The sequence below is a fragment of the Pleurodeles waltl genome, unplaced genomic scaffold, assembly GCF_031143425.1.
Source record: "Pleurodeles waltl isolate 20211129_DDA unplaced genomic scaffold, aPleWal1.hap1.20221129 scaffold_282, whole genome shotgun sequence".
NCBI lineage: Eukaryota > Metazoa > Chordata > Amphibia > Caudata > Salamandridae > Pleurodeles > Pleurodeles waltl.
Window position 1 is genome coordinate 134934 of NW_027149988.1, and position 21746 is coordinate 156679.

Genomic DNA, 21746 nt, shown 5'->3' on the forward strand with positions numbered 1-21746 from the left:
TCGAACATACTTTTCATTCACACATCACTGACAAGTCTGAGCTCCTACAGAGAAGGCCCCTTTCTCTAACACTTAAATAAAACCACAGATGAAAATCTGTCACCTTAGAAGACACACTCTTCCCAGGCCCCACCAAGAACCTCAGTCCATCTTCACTGCTCTATCACATGGCCGCCTTCTTCTCTCAGAGAACCTCTGCGATCTACCAGAGAATAAGTCAATGGATCCACCCTTCCCAGGAGTACACAGATCACACAGAGGGCCATCCGCCCTGATCTATACTGGAGAGCTGTGCTCCCGGGATCAGGAGAGATGTGCAGCTGTAATGTGCAGAAGTAAAACCTCAGGCTCGAGGAAGTATGTGACCATCAGGTGTGTTCAGAGCAGTTTTATCTCCACCTTGTGCATTTGTCTTTTATTACTGCCTAGTGTCCTCGTTTCATTCCCATCTTGTGCCCTTGTGTCTTTCCTTTACCTTATGCCCTTGTGGTCTTGTGTTTTACCCCTGGCTAATGTGCCTGTGTCTTGACCCGGCCTGGTTTTCTTCTGTTTTACCCCTGCCTTGTTCCCTGGGGGTCTTGTGTTTTACCCCGCCTTGTTCCCTTTGGGTCTTGAGTTTTATCCATGCCTTGTGTTTTATCCCTGCCTTGTTCTCTGGGGTCTTGTGTTTTACCCCTGACTAATGTGCCTGTGTCTTAACCTGGCCTAGTTTTCTTCTGTTTTACCCCTGCCTTGTTCTCTTGGTGTCTTGTGTTTTATCCCTGCCTTGTTCCCTTGGGGCATGTGTTTTATTCCTGTCTTGTATTATATCCCTTCCTAGTGTGCCTGTGCCTCAACCCTGCCAATGTTTTCTTCTGTTTTAGCCCTGCCTTCTGTTATCCCAGCCTTGTGTTTTATCCTTGCTTTGTTCCCTTGGGGTCATGTGTTTTATCCCTGCCTTGTTCCCTTCGGATCTTGTGTTTTATCCCTGCCTTGTTCCCTTGGGATCTTATGTTTTATCCCTGCCTTGTGTTTTATTCCTGCCTTGTGTTGCATCCCTGCCTTGTGTTGTATCCCCGCCTTGTGTTGTATCCCTGCCTTGTGTTGTATACCTGCCTTGTGTTGTATCCTCACCTTTTGTTTTATCCCTGCCTTGTGTTGTATCCCTGCCTTGTGTTGTATCCTCACATTGTGTTATATCCCTGCCTCTGCCCCTTGCCTTCTTGTATTTAGTTCCCTTCTTGTTTGCTTGTGCTCCTGTGTATTATCCCTGCCTTGAGTCCTTGTGTTTTGTCCCTTCCTCGTGTTTTATCCCTGCCATGTTTCCTTGGGGTCTTGTGTTTTACCCCTGCCTTGTGTTTTATCCCTGCCTTGTTCCCTTGGGGTCTTGTGTTTTTATCCCTGCCTTGCCTTGTATCCATGCCTTGTTCCCTTGGGGTCTTGTGTTTACCGCTGCCTTGTTCCCTTGGGGTCTTGTGTTTTATCCCTGCCTTGTCCCCTTGGGGTCTTGTGTTTATCCCTGCCTTGTTCCCTTGGGGTCTTGTATTTTATCCCTGTATTGTGTTATATCCCTGCCTTGTGTTGTATCCCTGCCTTGTCTCCTTGCCTTCTTGTATTTAGTTTCTGCCTTGTTTGCTTGTGTTCTGTGTCTGATCCCTGCCTTAAATCCTTCTGTTTTGTCATGCCTTGTGTTGTATCCATGTCTTGTGTTTTATCCCTGCCTTGTTCCCTTGGTGTCTTGTGTTTTATCCCTGCCTTGTTCCCTTAGGGTCTGGTGTTTTACCCCTGCCTTGTGTTATATCCCTGCCTTGTGTTGTATTCCTGCCTTGTCCCCTTGCCTTCTTGTATTTAGTTCCTGCCTTGTCTGTTTGTGTTCTTGTGTCGTATCCCTGCCTTGAGTCCTTCTGTTTTGTCCCTGACTTGTGTTTTATCCATGCCTTGTGTTTTATCCATGCCTTGTGTTTTATCCCTGCCTTGTTCCCTTGGTGTCGTGTTTTATCCCTGTCTTGTTCCCTTGAGGTCTTGTCTTTTATCCCTGCCTTGTGTTATATCCCTGCCTTGTGTTTTATCCCTGCCTTGTGTTGTATCCCTTGCCTACTTTAATTTAGTTCCTGCCTTGTTTGCTTGTGGTCTTCATTCCTTGCCTTGAGTCCTCCTGTTTCATCCCTGCCTGCTGTCATAGTGACCTGACGCCTGTACCCTGTAAGATGCCCTAGTGGCAGCTCTCCTTGTCTCTTGTGTGGTGGGCCTGGAGGAAAAGGGATTATGATATGTAACAGCAGGCGTGTAATTCAATGGGTGCTGCAGGTGCCTGAGGTGCCCACTGAACCCTGATTTTTGCTGTATTTCATAGTTCAAACAGCCACCGGGGGGGACCCATTTCCTCCTTGCACTATGGCCTGTGACACTCTGGCTACACCATTACGTCTGTGTGTCAGCCTCAGGGGGGGCGGGTAGATGGGGCCTGTTATTTGGGCTAAAGTCCCAGATGCCCCCCGCCAGTCCTGTTTTTTGTCCTTGCTCCGCTCCCACCACAATTGACTGCATCTGATATTCTCAACTTTTTGGGGGTTTGAATTAAGTAAGTGGCTATCACTTGATAGCCAAATGGGGTGCTCCTGTCTCCGTGTGTGAGAACAGTACCTGAGTGTGCAGACTGTTGTGTTTATCCCTGGTGTCCTCATGGTCTTTTGTGCCCCACCTTTGGCCCACACTTGTCACTCTTTGTGAGCAGCTCTGCCGCCCCCCTTCCTAACTGTACCCCTTCTGTTTCTGCTTTGCAGGGTGCTGCTTTGCTGTTTGCTCCTGAAAGAATATTCCGGAAGTGGCAAGGATGCTCCGTGTGGTGTTGCTGCTCTCGGCACTGTGCGCCCTCACGTACGGTGAGTTGTGGGCATAGCCGCTGACAGTAGGGCTGCAGGGAATGCTGCAGCACCCCAAGATACTCATGCTGCAGTTCCGAGGGGGGAATGAGCAATAAAGATGCCTGTAACTGTTGTTTTCAACTTGTCACATTAGCTGTGCACCCAGAGAGAGGGCAAATGTCAGACTGTCTTCTGACAAGCTGCTGCTTATTGTTTTAACATTGAAACTGGTGTTTACTTTTCTTTCTCTGGCTGAAAAGTGAAATGATTTTGTAAAATGAGACATGGGACACTCTTGCTGGTATAAAAGGAAAGGGAATAAGATGCATTTTTTCTAACACACAACAACATTTTAATACTAAAATGTACAAATATTTCAACATATATCAGCAATCAGAAAAGGCCAAATGAAACACTTTTTTGTAATTCTGAAGTGAGATTAAAACAAAGATTTTAATAGTATCAAATCAATGCATTTCACTAGGTGGTGTGCAAATGTAAAATATTTGCTGAATCTTGATGTCCACACATTAATTACCCTTTGGGCGCTATATAGTTTAATCAGTAAAACTGCATGTCTTCTCAAATTTAGTAGCCATTTCAATGTCAAATGTGTTTTCTGTAAATGAGGGTGCGCTACCACACCATGCGTTAGTAATATATTTGCCACAGTGTGCTCCAAAATGTACCACGGGCTACATAGCACACCCTTACCATTCACCTGCTGAGTGGGCATGGCTCAGTGTGCATGGCTCCTGCTGAGTGGTGTGGCTCAGTGCACATGCCTCCTGATGAATGGGCATGGCTCAGTGTGCATGGCTCCTACTGAGGGGTGTGGCTCCTACTGAGCGGGCGTGGCTCATTTGCTGCACTTGTTCTTTATGTGACGGTTGCATTTTTCACAACCCTATTAATTCAGCGTTGTACCATTGAAGGCAGCACCCACATCTGAAAACTGTTTCAGCACTACTGGTTGTGGGTGCTTAGGACACTCAGGGGTCAGCGGGCATTCTGTTACCCCACCTCTGGTTGGAGTTAGGCCACAAGGGGCGGGGCTTTATGTCTGCTTGTATTGCAGTTTGTAGGTAAGTATTTTTAAATGTTTGACCCCCTCACACACTCCAAAACCAAAACCAAAGACATGTTCAGCAGCAATCCAAGAGCTGGTATTAGTGATTTATTTGTGATATATCCATGATCTGTTTATCCACAGTGGAGCAGGTGATCCCAAAAGGGCCTGAAAGAAGAGGAGCCTCGTGTATCGCTCGCATCCTAGTGATCACGACAATTGGGAGGATCAGAAATACCGCTGAGTTAACACTCTCTGCAGATAAACCTGAGATAATTTGCACTAATCCCTTTCAATTTCAGTTTTCCACCGTTTTTTGGAATTGGAGCTGGCGGAGTTCATGCCAGCCTGGAGCCAGCCTCAGCCTATGTGGTGCTCATCAGGGGATTGTGCTTATGGAACTATACATGCATACAACTTCATATTTAAACATGATAAACACATACATATATATATATATATATATATATATATATATATATATATATATATATATATATATATATATATATATTCACTGAAAAAACTAAGATTACAGAGATGTTATAGTTACAAAATAGAATTAAAAAAAAACATAGAAATTCACTTACAAAACCAAAGGTTACAGGGAAGTTATAGTTAGGCTCACATTTTAAACGTACAAAACCATAAAAATTCACCAGTTATAGTTAGATTTACCTCAAGTAACTATAACTCGTTGTGAGAGGAGACCTCTTTTTGCATGGTTTGCCCCCACTTTTTGCCTGATGTTGATGTGTTTTAGAAGTTGGTAGTGCCCAGGACACCTGCTAAACAGGTTCCGTGGGCCAGAGCTCTTCTTAAATACCCCTAAAAGTCCCTATTAAATGCGTACCCCAGTACCCAGGACAATCAGCAGCACTGATTGTTCCACCCTCAAGGGTCTTGCACCCAGATACACCCAGCACTGCCACTGCAGGTTGAGTGTACTGGGGCAAACCTAAAAAGACAAACTCACATGGCACACCCTCTGTGTGCCCTGTCCACCCTACACTGCGTATATTATGGATAAGACACCCCTCTGGCAGGCCTTTCAGCCCAAAGGCTGGGTGCACTATCACTATATGCCAGAGCATAGCTGCATGAGCAATATGCCCCCACTGTGTCCTTGCTAAACCTGGGACATGGTGAGTGAACAGAGCAGCCATTTTAATGTATGTACTGGGCACTGGTCAAACACGAATTCCCCAGCTACATTGTGGCTCTCTGTACCCTGGGGTGTTTGGTATGAAACAACTCAGAAGATTACATCCAAGCTGATGCCAGTGTTGAATTTAACCTTAAATGTACTCAGGGGCCACCTTAGAGGTGCCCCCTGCAAAAGCTAACCCTAACTGGCAGAGTTGCTGGCTCGTTCCCTCCAGCTGCCCCTCCAGATAACCAATATGCAAACCTGGGGGAGAGCCCTGGCTCTCTGGTTTGTAAGACAATGCCCTTCCTGGGTGGAGGAGTTCACACCCCCTCCCTCAGGAATGTGCAACACCTTGGCGGTGAGCTTCAAAGGGCTACAGCCCCTGAAACTCGAGCCCCAAGCCTGCTGCTAGCAGGCAGAGGGCTTCCCCCTTGAAAACCCACTCTTTGGGCGGGAGCCAGGGCAGGAAACCAGACAAAGGGGAGGAGCAGTGGCCTCACTGAGCATGCACCACCCCTCAGGGCTTGTATGCGAAGTGGACCCTCTGATTCAGATTTCTCCTTCTTGGAATGGAGAGAAACCACCAACGAAGTTTAGGGAAGTGACCCTTCCCACAGGAAGTGGTCACTGTAGTGGGTGAAGCCATCCAAGGGTAAGTGCCCCATTGGACACCACCAGGTTGTCCTAAAACGCACACTAAATTCAGTATTTAGTGGTCTCCTCTAGACCTAGAATTCAGATTTGAAAAACATCCCAAGAAGAAAGGAAGACCAGCCCCAAAGAACCCTCCAGGACGAGAACAGAGGACCTGCTGCACCAGAAGAGGCACCAAGACCCCTGCTTGTTGCACCAGAGTCCCGACAATTGCAACATGCGGAGGAGCTGAACACTGGACCGACCCCAAGAAACCCCGGGGACATCCAGGCTTCAAGGATCACCCCATATCTCCCTCCTGAGTGGAGGCACCACTCAAAAAAAGCATGAAACCTGCAAAGGACCAACAAACCAGTGAGGGTTACTTCACTGAATCGTCAATGTCTCTGTGACCGGAAAACACAGCCAGACCCAACGACACACCGATAACCACCCGGAAGTGCCCAACAACTGTGCCATGTTTGGTGGCACTGCGCCCTCTAGTGGTGGAGATACAGCAATACCCTGGGTACTGGTCAGCCAACATCGGACCAGTAGAAAACCAGCTCCCCCAGAGCTGAAAAAGGATCAGGAGGAAGCCCAGGGACTTCAGGAAAACCCCAGGCCTCTGACCAGAGTGCCCTGTTGTCCTGTAAGTCACCCACAAAGAGACTCACCTGCAGCCCCAGTGGACTCTGTTGTGCACAGTATCCAAGACCTCCAAAATGCCCTGCACCTGGGCGCCCTGGGCCTTGCACCACAAGATCTGCTGTGTGCCCCGGGTCTTAAATATTATATAAGAGTCTGAAGTATTTTTATAAATTCTGGTCTTGAGTTATTCATTGAGTTTGTGTGGTGCATGATTGGATTTGTGAGTACAGCAAATACTTAGCACATCTCCTGGTTTAGCCTAACTGCTCGACCAGCTACATTAAAAATTAGAGCATTATGTGGTCTGATTTTTACCTCTGGAAACCAACGTGTGGTTGTCTGAACCCCCTGAATAGTGTACTCAACTTTGTACATTGCAGAGAGAGCCAGCCTCCAACACTCGTGCCCTAAGGTAACTACAACTAATGCCCCTGCCAAGCACAGTTTTTTTGTCAAAAATGTTACTGCTACTATTACATTGATATTATCAATTCAATTCAATTCAAAGAAGCTTTATTGCGGCTACAAGAGCCAAAAAAGCGCGAGCAGTAATAAATACAAATAAATACACATGATAAAATAAAATTGCAGGTAAATATGGTGATAAAAGGGAATGAAATATAAATAAAAATTAAAAATGGAATAAAAATGAGATAGAATAAAATGGAATGAAATTAGAAAAAATGAAATGAAGTGAAATGCACTCTGCAGGATGTTGGGACAGTCTTATTTGGAGTCTTTGTCCAGGAGAGTTTTCCCTCTAATAAGCCAACTAGCTCCGAGGAATTTGGCGATAGCGATCACTAGCGTTGGTCTGGTGTCTGATCTGAGGATTCGCAGAGCTAGCGCAGAGCAGCGTGCTCCCAGTAGTCTGCATGCCGGGGCCAGCCATTTCCTACGGGGGGGCAGTATACGCGGGGCATGCAAAAAGGAGGTGAGGGAGATTCTCCACGGGGGCTTTGCAAGCAGGGCATGCGGTGGATTCGTTGTTTGACCAGCTGCTGGTGAAAAGTCTTAATGGGAGTGTTCCAATGCGGAGCTGGAAGTACAGTTTCCTTTCCCTTGGGGCCGTGATTAGGTCCCAAAAAGTTTCGTACTTGCATGACTCTTTTAGGTTGGCAAAGTCACAAGATAATGTAGTGTGGAGTGCAGCCCGAGTGTCTTCGTTGTTGGCCCTTTGCCAGTAAAGTTTCTTTAGTTCGCTTTTCGAGGGAAAGACTGACGTGGCTGGTGAGTTCCAGAGATCATCGAGCCCGATAGAGTGGAGTAAATCCTTGATGGATCGTAGCCAGGGGATTCTGTGCAGGTGGTCGGCTTTTAGGATGACCTGTAGAGCTTCGGTGAAGATGACAAGTTCCGGAGTGGTCCAGAGACGCCGCCAGTACAGCAGAGGTCGCAGGCGGGCTTTGTGACCAATGCGTTTGATGCCGAGGTCCTTGAAAAGAGGGAACAGTGGGGTGCTTAGCGGAAGGGACACAAGGTTTCTTAAGATATTATCAATGATGCTATGAAAGATGGCATGATTGCCGTAATTTGTGGGATAATTTGCAGTGCATGGTGAGGGTGCGAGTTATAGTTACTTGAGGTAACTATAACTGGTAAATTTTTATGGTTTTGTACATTTAAATTGTGAGCTTAACTGTAAGTTTCCTGTAACCTTTGTTTCTCTTCTGTGAATTTCTATGTTTTGTTTTTAGTTCTATTTTGTAACTATAACGTCCCTGTAACCTTTGGGGTTTTTTCAGTGAATTTCTGTTTTTTTTAACGTATAGTATAGTATAGTGATTCATACTCCGCCGCTGAGGGTGCCCCTTCAATCTCTGCGTAAACTTCTGGGATTCAGACTCCATCTCTGAAGGTGACCCTTAGATCCCTGCCTAAACCTGTGGGAATCATACTTCGCTGATGAAGGTGACCCCTCGATCTCTGCCTGAGCCTATGGAAGTCTGTGGGATACATACTCCACCACTGAAGGTGACTCTTATATGTCCACATAAACTTGCGGGATTCATACTACACCGCTGAAGGTGACCCTTTAATATTTGTCTTAACTTGTGGGATTCATACTCCACCTCTGAGGGTGACGCTTAGACGTCTCCTCAAACCTGTAGGATTCATACTACACCACTGAAGGGGATGCTTCAATCTCTGCCTGAACCTGTCTGAGGGATTCATACTCCAACGTGGAAGGTGATCCTTAGATATCTCCGTAAACCTGCAGGATTCTTACTCCACCACTGAAGGTGACCCTTTAATCTCTGCCTAAACGTCTGGGATTCATACTCCACCACTGAAGGTGACCCCTCAATCTCTTCCTAAACCTGTGGGATGCACTTTGTTGCAGTCCCCCTACCTCCCCCCCACACACACTTTTTGCCTGGTTTCTGGATGCAACTTTGACTGGAGTGCACTGTGATCCTGCCACCAGGTTCCCAGTGCCAGTGTTCTTTCCCTAAAATTGCAGAGGTAATTGGCAACACCTTTAGCAGCCACTATAAGTCCCTAGTAAATGGTACTTAGGTACCCAGGGTATGGGGTACTAAGGATAGGCCCCTGAGGGCAGCACCACTGATTGAGCCACCCTCTACGGTCATGCACCCAGCACTGCCTTAGCAGGCTGAGTGCCCTGGTGCAATCCTAAAATGCAAACTTGACGTGGCACACTGCCTGCGTGCCCTGTCCACTATACACTTCATACATATAGGTGAGTCACCCCTCTGGCAGACCTTTCAGCCCTAAGCAGGGTGCATTATATTGTATGTGAGGCCATAGCTGTATGAACAATATGCCCCGACTGTGTCCTTGCCAAACCTGGGACATAGTGAGTAAACAGAGCAGCCATTTTAAATGCATATGCTGGACACTGTCCAGTATGATTTCCATAGCTACATAATGGTTACTCTGAACCCTGGGTTGTTTGGTATCAAAAAACTCAGAATGATACATCCAAACTGGTACCAGTATTGGATTTATTATAAAATGAAACCAGGGGTCACCTTAGAGGTGCCCCCTGCAAAAGCTGACTACCCTGGCAGAGTTGCTGACTGGTCCTATCCAGCCTGCCACCTCTAGACACCCAATCTATACACCTCGGGGAGAGATCTATCTCTCTGGTTTGTAGTACAAAGTCCTCCGTGGGTGGAAGTGCTACCACCCACTCCCTCCCTCAGGGATGTTACCTGCCCTTCTGGTGAGCTACAATGGGCTAACCGCCTTTGAAACTCGACCCCCCAGGACGGTGGCTAGCAGCAGATCGTCACCCCCTTTGCAAATTCACACTTTTGGCAGGAGCAAAGGTGGGAAATTACTCAAAGGGAAGGAGGAGTGACTCACCTGGCATGCACCCCCCTAGGGTGTTGCCTGCAAGGTGGACACTCCATTTCACTTTCCTCCATCTTGGATGGAGGAAAAATAGCCAACCAGGTATAGGGAAGAGAACCCTCCCCACAGGAAGCAATCGTTTAGTGGGGGTAGCCCCCCTAAGGTAGATGACCCATTGGTCACCGTCAGGTTCCCCCTAAATATTCCCACTAAATACATTATTTAGTGGGCAACCCTAGACCAGAAAATCAGATTTGATGGACAAAAGAAGACCAGCACCAAGAAGATCCAAGGCGTGGGAACTGTAGACCTGCTGCAACAAAGAGAAGACACCAAATCCTGCCAGCTGCACCCAGTTCCTGACAAACACCACTAAGGAGCTGCTGGACAACTTAAAAAATGTTTAAGAAACCCAAAGGAACTCCAGGCTTTGAATATCACCCAAGAACTCCCTTCAGAGTGGAGGTACCACTCTGCAACAAGAATAAACCAGCAAACCAGTGATGGTCACTTCACTGACCAGCCACTAACTCCCAAACTGGAAGTTGCAGCTAGACCCAATGACACACTGAGAAATATGAGGACAAGCCCAGCAAGTGTGCCAAGTTTGGTGGCACTCTGTCCTCCAGTGGTGAAACTGTAGCAATACCCTGGGCATTGGTCAGCTGACATCGGACACCAGGAAAAACCAGCCCGTCTGGGGCTGAAAAAGGATCAGGAGGAAGCCCCAGTGAAGGGACTTCAGAAAACACCATGGACCTCCTGCCAGAGTGTCCCATTGTCCTGCAAAAGACCTTTGTACCAATTTACCTCCAGCTCCAAAGGGCATCTTTGCGCACACCTTCTGCCTCACAGATTTGCTCTGCACCCAGTCGCCCTGTGCCCGGCCATAAATAACCTGGTGTGCCCTAAGGGTCCCTCATACCTTGTGACCTCGACCCTCCAAGGGGACCCCAAAGAACCACCTTAAAAATACCTGCACAGACCTTTTCCCAGTGGTCCCCCGCAGTGGCCCTGCACAAGCTCCAGAGACCTTTCACTGCTGCTCCTGCTGGAACCAGGAGCTGCCCGAACTTCACCAGCTGGCACAGTGTGCCCACCAATGACCTCGACCAACCTGTAAAAGAAGAACTTGTTAAAGCAACTGTGGGATTTTATATGTATTTTCAAAGGTGACTTTTCATTGATTCCTAAGGTGCGTACTTAACCACAAAAAGGCTATTCTTTTTAAACTTCAAAAATTCATAGCTTAAAAAGTAGCTAAACAATTTTGATAATCTTGGTCTTAAAAATTACATCTAATTCTTAAGTATTTTTATAAATTGGTCTTGAGTTAGTCCCTTGAGTGTGTGAGTTGCATGGTTGATACCATGAGTACAACAAATGCTTTGTACTTCTCCAAGATTGGCCTAACTGCTCGACCAAGTTACCTTAAAAGTTAGAGCATTAGGGGATCTAGTTTTTACCTCTGTAAACCAACATGTGGTTGCATGGACCCCCTGTACAGTGTGCTTAGCTTTGTACACTATATAAAGGGCCAGCCTCCTGCATTTGGTGGACCAGCGGTGGGATAAAGACTTTGCATTTGCAGATACCAACGATAACTCTCCAAATTGCCTTTAGTTAATTATTTCTGATTTTTAAATGACTAAACATTTTTTGCAAATGTTTAAAATAATTGTCAGTGCCCTGGTTAGGTCCCTACAACTTCAGAATAAAGTTTTAAAAGTCTTTACTTCAGTTGGCCTTCCAAAACGGGGATTCTAAATTCTGAAAAAGGTCACAGCTTTAGTGAAGTATATATGTGTGATACAGAGACCAGAACCCAGGAGCTCGACCTGGAACATTATGAGGCATATAGCTATGCCCAATTAAGGAGACTCTGCAGACTATACAAATTTCATACCGGAAAGAGCCCCAAAGCAGAGAAACGTATGTTTCTGGTGGCCCAGCATGAAAAAGAAAACCCCCCCAGATGAAATAGATGATGATGCATCTGTGGTGGGTGAAGACAATGTGTACAATGGAGATGAGGGTAGCTCATCTACCAGAAGCTCTAGAGCACGCACAGAAACAGACCTGGACATTGCCAGGCTGACCAAGAGACTGGCCGTAGAGTGGCAGCTCTTGGAAACAAATAAACAAAGAAAACAGTTGGGCCCAGGACCCATCTCTGGTGGCAGCATACTAATAGATAGGGAGGAAGAGAAACCTTTCAACCTAAGACTCCCAAAATGAGTTGTCCCCCCCAACCAAGAAGGAGATGATATCCAGAAATTGTTGTTTTCTTTTGAAAGAGCCTGCATTGGGAGGGTTGTCCAAAAGAAGCACTGGAGCACTCTGTTATGGAAATTGTTCTCATGAAAGTGCAGGGATGGGCTCCTGACACTGAGTGAAACAGATGCTAAATCCTATGACCTCATGAAGGGGACCCTGATTGAGGGCTTTGGATTTACCTCTGAGGAATGCTGCATAAAATTCAGGGGACTCATAAATCTCAGAGTAAGTACTGGGTAGAGTTTGTGGACTTCTCAGTAAACATGCTAGGTGGTTGGTTAGAAGGCAACAAGGTACATGATTATGAAGGGCTGTACAATTTAATAATGAAAGAGCACCTTTGGAGTAATTGTGTCCAAGACAAGTTACACCAGTATCTATAGATTTGGGGCCAGTCTCCCCCCAAGAGCTTGGGAGGAAGGCTGACCATTGGGTGAAAACTAGAGTGTCCAAAACTAGAACTGGAGAGGGTGACCAAAAGAAAGAGTCAGGGAGGACCCAACAAGAATAAAAGGGGGTGCACCAAAGAAATAAAGAAAAGGAGACCTTAGGCCCCCAAAATGTTTTCCCGGAGGCTGGGCCCAAAGACACCTCTCAAAACAAAGGTGGGTACCAGGGTAAAAACTGGGATGCCACTAAGGCTCGGTGCCACAACTGTCAAAAGACAGGGCACCACACCCAGGACACTTCTTGTCCCAAAAACAGAGCCACTAGTAAGCCCCCAGGGTCACCCATTGTAGCCACTGGGGATGACTCATCAGATTAGGAGGGCCTCATTGCCTTTAACTGGAAAGTGGGCCCCACAAGGTGAGTTAGAGATTCCAGAGGGGAGTAGAACCTTCCATCTCCTACTGGTGAATGGAATCCCAACCACTGCCCTGAGAGACACCTGTGCCAGTCACACAATTGTGCATGACAGGCTGGTGCTACCAAACCAGTATATAGCAGGAGAGACTGCCAGGGTAAGGGTTATCCCAGGGATAGTCAGTGATAGGCCAGTAGCTGTAGTACCTATACAGATACTTGGGTCTCTTAGCTGGAGAAGGGTGGTAGTCAGTACAGACCTCCCCCTTCACTGTCTCCTTCGAAATGACCACCCAGAGGTTGGTCAGAGCTCAAAAGTGGAACTGGCCGATTGCCAGACCTCTCCCAAGTATTCTGGAGGTGCTGCCCTTGCAGTGAGTGCAAGTAGGCCCCTGAAGAAAAAGAAAAAGCAAAAGGAAAGGAAAGGTGGGCAACCTTTAACTAAGGCACCAGAGAGCAAAGGAGTTTCTACTCCGTTAGGGAAAAACTCCACTATTGGAACTGGTGAATCCCAGCTTGCCCCCCAAGAACGCCTGATTAGTCAGGCACCTGCTCAGCCTGAGTTGGTAGCTTCTCATTGTGGCGATAGGGGGCATTAAGGGGCGAAAGGAAAGTAGAGCTGTACTGGGGGAAGCACCACTTTTCTTAAATCAGCCCCCATATGTTTTCCCCCAGTATTTAATTCTCTATTCCTAATGTTGACAAAAGGGGTTCGTTTTGGTAGATAAACATTCTTATTAGTACATCCAGATTTTACCAATGCTTTAAAAAAAATGAAATGTATGTGAGCTTTGGAGAGATGTGGGGCACTTTTTTTCCAGTGGTAGTGAGGGAATCCAATGAGGAGGTCATGGGGCAAGGTGCCAACAAAGTTTGTCGCACAGGGTGCCCCCAGCGTTAAAGCTGGCCCTGCATATTGGGGGTGATGGTGGTCTGCTCATTCTTGAACATTTGCCTGCTGAGCCACACACTTGCTGACCACACTATGCACGGTGGAGAAAGCTCTGGCCCCTCCATCTCCAGCTGGGGGGCCCACTATGTGACACCAGCAAACTGAGTGACTGTAATTCTGTACTGTACCTGTGCCATAATGTGAATATTTATTATTTGCTGTTTACTGCATTGTGTAGTGTGCACACAGCGCCACTAAATGCCAAAAAAGAAAGAAACAGCCACATTGGTCTGGCTCAAATCCTGTTTTCTGAAAAAAAACTGTAAAATAAGCAAAGTAAGTGTTAGGATGAAGCACATTTTGCATGTAACACAACCTCTTCCTCACTCTCTTTAACAGGGTGCCCCAACATCATTACCCGCTCAGGGTGGGGGGCTCGCAAGGTGACCTGCCTCAAACCGATGAAGATCCCGGTACCTTATGTTGTCATTCATCACACGGCTGGAGCCGCCTGTAACACCAGAGCGAAATGTGTGGCACAAGTGAAGGCAGTGCAGAACTTACACATCAACAAGAACAAATGGTGTGACATCGGCTACAGGTGAGATGAGGAGGGAATAGGATTATAACCTGAAAGTCAAGTGCTCAAAGTGCAGAAACCCAGCTCTACAGATGGTGACAGCGGAGGGATACACGGGACAAAGCTGTCAGGTCAGGTCCACTACCATAGCAGAGGGGACAAGCTTGAAAGTGAGTTACTTACAAAAGAAAAGGAGATAACTAAGGACCAATGTACCGCACCACCTGTGAGTTCCACTAAGTCTGCTCACTAGCCGTCCACCTCTATTATTTAGCTACCAAATGACCCAAGATAAAGGCACTTTTTTACATTAGAGAGGCAACACAGAAAGTAATGTACACAGTCAATCAGATTCACAAAATTGATCCAAGAATTGTTTTTATTATATTAAATTCTTTATTAATCTTCACACAGGAACAAGAGTGCAGCAAACACGTTTTTCCCTAAATAGAGCTTTATCAGGGCATAGATTTTGTAAAATTTCCATATCACAATAGGTTCTTCAGAATTAGTATGGTAAGCGTAAATAAAGCAACAACCATCCATGGGTAACACTCATGAAGTACAAGGATCGAATCATCTCAGATATTCGATGGTCACAAAGTTTCGTACATGTAGTGCATGCACCAATTTCTTTACTCAATGATTTACAAAATCGGTAGTCCAACCTGTGTTTGGCAAAATGTCCAACTGTCCTCCACCGCAGTTCCGCTAACCTAATCATCAAAGAAAGAATATATAAGATGGGCCGGAGAAAAATACTTTGTTGTGCTGGACCCTGAAGAGGAGAATGTGACAGACTGCCTTGAATGGAGGGGATCCAAATTACTTCTTACCAGAGCCTGAGTCCAGAAATCCAGTGCAAAGCTGTGAAGAGCTTGGTGACTAATTCAGTTACTTACTGGTAACCTTCATTACTCTGAGACATAGGGGGTCATTCTGACCCCGGCGGTCAGAGACCGCCGGGGCCAGGGTCGGCGGGAGCACCGCCGACAGGCCGGCGGTGCCCCGCAGGGCATTCTGACCGCGGCGGTTCGGCCACGGTCAGATGCGGAAAACCGGCGGTCTCCCGCCGGTTTTCCCTTGCCCTTGTGAATCCTCCATGGCGGCGGAGCGCGCTCCGCCGCCATGGGGATTCTGACACCCCTACCGCCATCCTGTTCCTGGCGGGTCTCCCGCCAGGAACAGGATGGCGGTAGGGGGTGCCGCGGGGCCCCTGGGGGCCCCTGCAGTGCCCATGCCAATGGCATGGGCACTGCAGGGGCCCCCGTAAGAGGGCCCCACTTTGTATTTCAGTGTCTGCTATGCAGACACTGAAATACGCGACGGGTGCCACTGCACCCGTCGCACATACCCACTCCGCCGGCTCCATTCGGAGCCGGCTTCCTCGTGGGGAGGGGTTTCCCACTGGGCTGGCGGGCGGCCTTCTGGCGGTCGCCCGCCAGCCAAGCGGGAAAGCCTGAATGGCCTCCGCGGTCTTTCGACCGCGGCCGCCCGCCTCAATCAGAATCACCCCCATAGTCTCCTTGCCCCAGTCCTACAAACGTTAGCAGTGTCTCACCCACAGAATTCACCCATACTCATTTAAAATATTCTTATGCCCAACCTTGTATGGCCACCACACTAAGACGTGACCCATATAGGTGGTGTGACTGTGAGAGTGCTTCCTGAAAATACCAAACCATAATTACCAAGTACCAATCTTCCCCTTTTCTCAGGGTATGGAGGGAAGGAATCTAGGACTGGGATGAGTAAGACTATGACTCAGAGTAATGAAGATTACCGGTAAGTATCTGCGTCATTACCTACATCACCTTGTCCCAGTCCTAATATAGTGAACGTATACCCAAGTTATTTGTGAAAAAACTGATAACACAAGCCTACAAGTTGATGCAACATGCAGATGAATTTATTAAGGAGAAGTGCTCAGGAATATATCTTTCAGTGTACTTCTGAGCCAACTGCGGTCCCAAAATCGTCCCCATCCTTCATCTCTAATGGGAAATGAAGGCGTGACAGGAGGACCACGTGGCTGCAGTGCAGATGTCTTTGAAAGAATCACCTTTAAAAGCTGCCACATGAAGACATTCCTCTAGTAGAATGTCCTTGGATAGCGGAGGGAAGAGAAACTTCAGATATTTGGTAACCTAACAACATAACAATTCTAATCCAAAGATTCAATGTTGAAGTCTTAGGATGAAGGATCTTATTACCAAACGCAACAAAAAGAAAATCCACCAAAATCCACCTTTCTAAAAGAAGAGGTTCTCTCTAAATAAACAGAGAGGGCTATTAGAGAGATCTATGGAATACCAGAAGTTTCCTGTTCTGAAGATGGAGAGGCAAAGAAGGCAGGAAGAACTATATCCTGGGAAAGATGAAATGAAGATGATATCTTTGGTAAGAAAGTAGGGTCTGGTATTAGAATTACCTTGTCATGAAAGTAGTTTAAGAAGGGATTGTGAAAAAGCAGGGCCTCAGTTTCCCGCAACTTGCAGTCTGATGTAATGGCTACAAGAAGAAAAGAGCTATATTATGAAATATTTCAAATATTTCAAAGAAACAGTGGGCAGAGGCTTAAAATTAGATTCCTGCACACAAACTCAATACCAGAGGCAAATCCCAAGAAGGAACTGAAGAATTAACAATAAACCTCTTCAAATTGAATCCTTTGATCAATCCAGAGCTCAGTGGATCAAACCGTGCTGGAGAGGGACCCCTGATGGCCTTGATTACTTCCCATTGCTGTGAAAAGAAGGTACAGCCAAACCGAAGAGAAATCCATCCCTAAGGAACTCCAAAACATTTCCCCATCACTAAAGACAGAAACTAAACCCTTCAAGAGCATCATCTAGAAAAGAATTGCAATGCTTCTTGTAGATTTTTAGTCTCCTCTCTGAGGAACATCCTAGTGCCTCTAGCCTTTGCCTTTCAATCTCTAGATCCCCAGGGAGAGCTGCTTTAGAGACCCCTCTGGTAGGACATGAACCCTGAGAGGAGATGGCACTACAAACAAGGTCCACAGAGGGAAGATCGATATATGACACAGCAGTAGGAACCAGGGATGAAGTCTCCAGGTGGTCACCACCACCGCTAGCTGCTCCCTTCTGATTTTGGACAAGCCTCTCCTGATGAGACGAAAGGGAGGGAAATTGAAGAAGAGACCTGAGGGCTACCTGAAACTCATTGTGCCTACCCTGCCAACATGACAGAAGGGAGCAGTATCTGGGAAGGAGAGAATCTTGAAGAGATGCAAACAGATTCAGCCATGGAGGCTGGAACCTGTTTACAATCTCCTGAAGTAAGTGAGAGCACAGGGACATGGAGACAGAGGAGGGGAATGTCTGGCTGAGATGGTTTGCATTCCCATTCTCCCTCCCTGGCAGATAAATTACCATCACACAAAAGGTTCTCCTCTGCCAAGACCCTACCCTGCTCTGCTATGAGGACTAGCAGAGGGACCCTGGTGCCACCTTGTGGTTTCTGCTGGTCCTCAAGACCTGGTTGTCCGTCCTGCTCTGGACTGCTTTGCCCTTGTTGCATGACACCAATGACAACAGGGCTTTGAAGGCAGCCAACTCCTTCCAGTTTGAAGAGGTCATGAACTCCTCAAAAGTCCAAAGACCTGGGCCTTTTGATACCCCATTCGATACTGCTGGCATATATTGTTCTAGTCAAGGAAAGGGGAGAAGCCACCAACACCCCTCTGTCCAGATTAGAGGGGATGCCACTGTCATTTCTGAATTACCTGATCTGGAGTTGGGAATAAGGTTTTGCAGTCTTGAAAGATCAGGATGCAGAATGACAGAGGGTGGCAGGCCAGATGGAATTGGTGCATTTGAGCCCAGGGGGCTGGAAAAAAGGCCACAGCTATGCCCCCCTGCACTCTCTACCACTGTCTCACCAGGGTTTCTTGCAAGTTCAGGAGAATCCACAGGCAGCTAATTGATTTCTGCTGTCGCAGGAGGAGGATAGACTCTCCCCATGTTGGTCTTGAACAAGGCACAAATGAATTGGAGTCCTTGAGGAAGAATCAGATGCAACTTGCTGGAATTGAGAATGAAACCATGGTTTTCCAGGCTCTCACATACCATTAGGACAGCTTCTTGAGCCTTAAGAAAAGAAGCACATATTAGCCAGTCATACCTCAAAGGAAAAAAACAGCAAACCAAAGGAATGAAGGTTGCCCATCGATGGTGCCAGAGCTTCAGTAAAAGCGGCTGGAGCAGAATCCTGGCCAGAGAAAGGACACAGCGGGCCTGATTTAGAGTTTGGCGGAGGGGGTTACTCTGTCATGAACATGACAGATATCCTGTCCGCAGTATTATGATTCCCATAAGATATAATGGGATTGTAATATGGCGGACGGGATATCTGTCATGTTTGTGACAGAGTAACTCCACCCACCGAACTCTAAAACAGGCCCAGAATTGGAAATGATGACCCAGGGTAAAAAGACATCAGATATCAGGGTGTCTAGGGATATGAAAGTAAGCATCCAAAAGGTCAATAGATCCCAAAAACATGTCAGAAGGGCCAGAGGCAAACATTGCTTTAGAGTCACCATCTTGAATCATTGGCAATTAATGTATAGATCAACAGTCTTTAGATCTAGGACGGACGATACTCTCCAGAGCGCTTGTGCACTAAGAACATGAGAGGGTAATATCCCTTTTGCTTCCCTTCCTCTGGCACTGAGATGATGCCCTGTTTCCTTGAGAGATCCTGAATCACCTTGATGAGGACTTTGTTTGAATTGAAGCTGGAGTTGTGATGAAAGCATCCATTGGAGGAGCAGAACAGTCTATCTTGTAGCCTTCCTTTACCACTTGAAGGACCGAGGCGTCCAAAACATCTGATTCCTATGCTGAATAGAAAACCTTGATGTTTTCTCCCACTTTATCCAGATGATCATGCTTGGAGACTGGACAGAGGGGCTGAGGATACTGAGGGCTGTTGCCAGGATTACCAATGACAGGAGTACAACAGCAACGTCCCCTGCCACAAATGGGCTGCCTTGTACCCCTCTTGGTAGATGCTTGACCAAAGGCACTCCAACATCTAAAACCCAGTGGTTTGTGATCCAAAATGGACGTCTTAACAAGATCATTAAGCTGGGGGCCAAACAGTTTTGAACCACAGAAAGGAAGGCGACTTAAGAGTGACTTCTCTGAACTGTATTCCCCCCGGACTGGAATCAGAGAGAAAAATGAGGAGTGAATTCTCTTTCGTGGCAAATAGGTCCAATCATGGGAGGCGTAACCTGTGAGTGATTTCCCCCAAAAAAGAAGAGAGAGACGCAGGGAGATAGAAGACGGGAACGGGAAAGACCGGCTCAATAGATTGGCAAGCCCATTCTCCTTTCCCGGAAGATAAACATTTCGGAGAGAGAGAAGGTTGAGCTCTGCCCAAGCACAAATCTCCCTTGCCAACAGGTAAAGGAGGAAACTATCCCCCCTGCCTGTTGATATAAGCTCTGACAATCTGGTTGTCTGTTTGAACACATACTGGACATCGCTGTATCAGAGGATGGAACTACAGGAGTGCCTCCCTCACAGCCACCAATTCCCTCCATTTGGATGAATTGAGCACCTCCAGCCTGGACCACTAGCCCTGGGCTTTGAGGTCCCAAGAAACTGCACCCTATCCCACTTTGTTGGCATCTGTGGTGATATTCAGAGGAATAGAGAATGGGCCCTCTCCACAAGTTTTCCAGAACCAACCACCAGTGTAGCTCTGTCCTGATCGGAGAAGAAACGGGAACCATAGCCTCGAAGCCTTCGGAGAGGGGACTCCACATTCACAAGAAATGGTGCACTAAAGGATAAAGATGCAAATGGCTCCAAGGAACCAGGCCCAGGGCGGAAGCCATTTCCCCGTGATTGCGTAACTACAGGCGGGCTGAGGCTTGGGGATGCTGCAGCAGGTCCAAAAGATGAGCCATCAGCGTGGAAGCCCTGTTTGGGGAAACACCACCCCCTCATCCATACAAAACAGGGCCCTAAGAACTGGAGCGACTGGACTGGATGTAGATTGAACTTGGGCAGATTTAACAGGAAGCCATGGCTCTGTAGAATGTGATACACCTCCATGGCATCGGCTTTGGCCTTAGAAAAAGGAGAACTAATTTACCAGTCATCTAAATATGGTAACGCCTGCATACCAACTGAATGCAAAATGCCCAAGAAGGGAGCCAAGAGCTTGGTAAAAACTCTTGGAGTTGAAGTCAACCCAAATGGTAGGACTTGAAATTGGGAATGGTGATCCCCCAGAGTGAAGCAGAGAAACCTCTGATGCTCGAGGAAGATTGGCCCATGAAGGTTGGCATTCAGCATGTCCAGAGAGGCCAGAAGTTCCCCCTGTCTGAGCAATGGGAAAATGCTCTTCAAGGTTGTCATTTTGAATGTCTGGTGAACCAAGAACTCGTTCAAGACCTTCAAGTCCAGAACTCAACAAAAGTCCCCGAAGGTTTTTGCACAATGAACAGAATGGAATAAAACCCCCGAATGCAGTCTGATTGAGTAACCGAACAATAGCCTTCTTTTGTAGCAACGTCTGCACCCCTTCCACCAGAGCCTGCCATTTGAAGGGCTCCCAGGGTTGCTTTGTAAAACATTCTCTGGAACGTTAGAGAGCTCCAAACAATAACCCCTGGAGACTACTTGAACCACCCAAACACCTGAAATGGTGGAAGCCCAAGTCCTTCTGAAATGTCAACGCCGAGTCCCAACTGGAACATCCAGCAGGTAGTTAGGACCTTTGCTGGATAGCACCTGAGGGACTGGCTGCCGAGGGCTGGAGTGGGATTTGTCAGTATGAGGGGCCCCCCAACTGTGGCCATGATCCAGAAAGGGCTGAGAATTCCCCCTGTAGGATGAAAAAGGAAAAGCACACTTGTAGGCAAAATATTTACTCCTAGTGAAGGCTTTTAAAGGTCCACCCAACGTCTTGTTTTCAGCAGTCTTTTTAACCATGTCTTTCGATTGCTACCCTGACAATTTAACGCCATCAAAAGGAAGCTTCAACAAGACTGCTTTCTGCAAGGTATCAGCCCACCAGGTACGCATCCACAAGTGACAGCGGGCTGAAACAGCTGCCCCTGAGGCCACTGCAGAGGAACACAAATTAGCAAAGGAAATGTCAGAAAGAAAACATACTTGCTGTTGACAGTCTAACCCCTCAACCATGTTGTCCAACAAGGACTGGAAATCCTTGAGCAAGGATTGCTCAGTGTAAATGGAATATGCGTTTGCCCGTAATGCAAAATTGCCCACTGCATAAGCCCTCTTGATAGCCCCATACACCTTCCTATCCACGCGTCAGAAGGGGAGGCGTCTTCAGAAACAACATTGCCCTTTGTGGGACAAGTTACACTTACCTTCAGTGTGGTCGCCTCACCTACATGGGACAAGTGTCACTTACCTCCAGTGTGGCCACCTCACCTACATGGACAAGTGTCACTTACCTCCAGTGTGGCCGCCTCATCTACATGGGACAAGTGACACCTCCAGTGCAGCTGCCTCATC

At 47.2% G+C, this 21746-nt stretch overlaps 1 protein-coding gene across 1 annotated transcript in view; it reads left to right on the forward strand.

Moving 5' to 3' along the window:
• Nucleotides 1-21746, forward strand: part of LOC138275586 (peptidoglycan recognition protein 1-like) — a 47126-nt gene that overhangs the window by 14364 nt on the left and 11016 nt on the right. The window contains exons 2-3 of the mRNA XM_069219130.1: nucleotides 2763-2861; nucleotides 14040-14241. Of these exons, the coding sequence (XP_069075231.1) occupies nucleotides 2813-2861; nucleotides 14040-14241 (251 nt within the window). The 5' untranslated portion in view covers nucleotides 2763-2812. The remainder of the gene's footprint in view (nucleotides 1-2762; nucleotides 2862-14039; nucleotides 14242-21746) is intronic.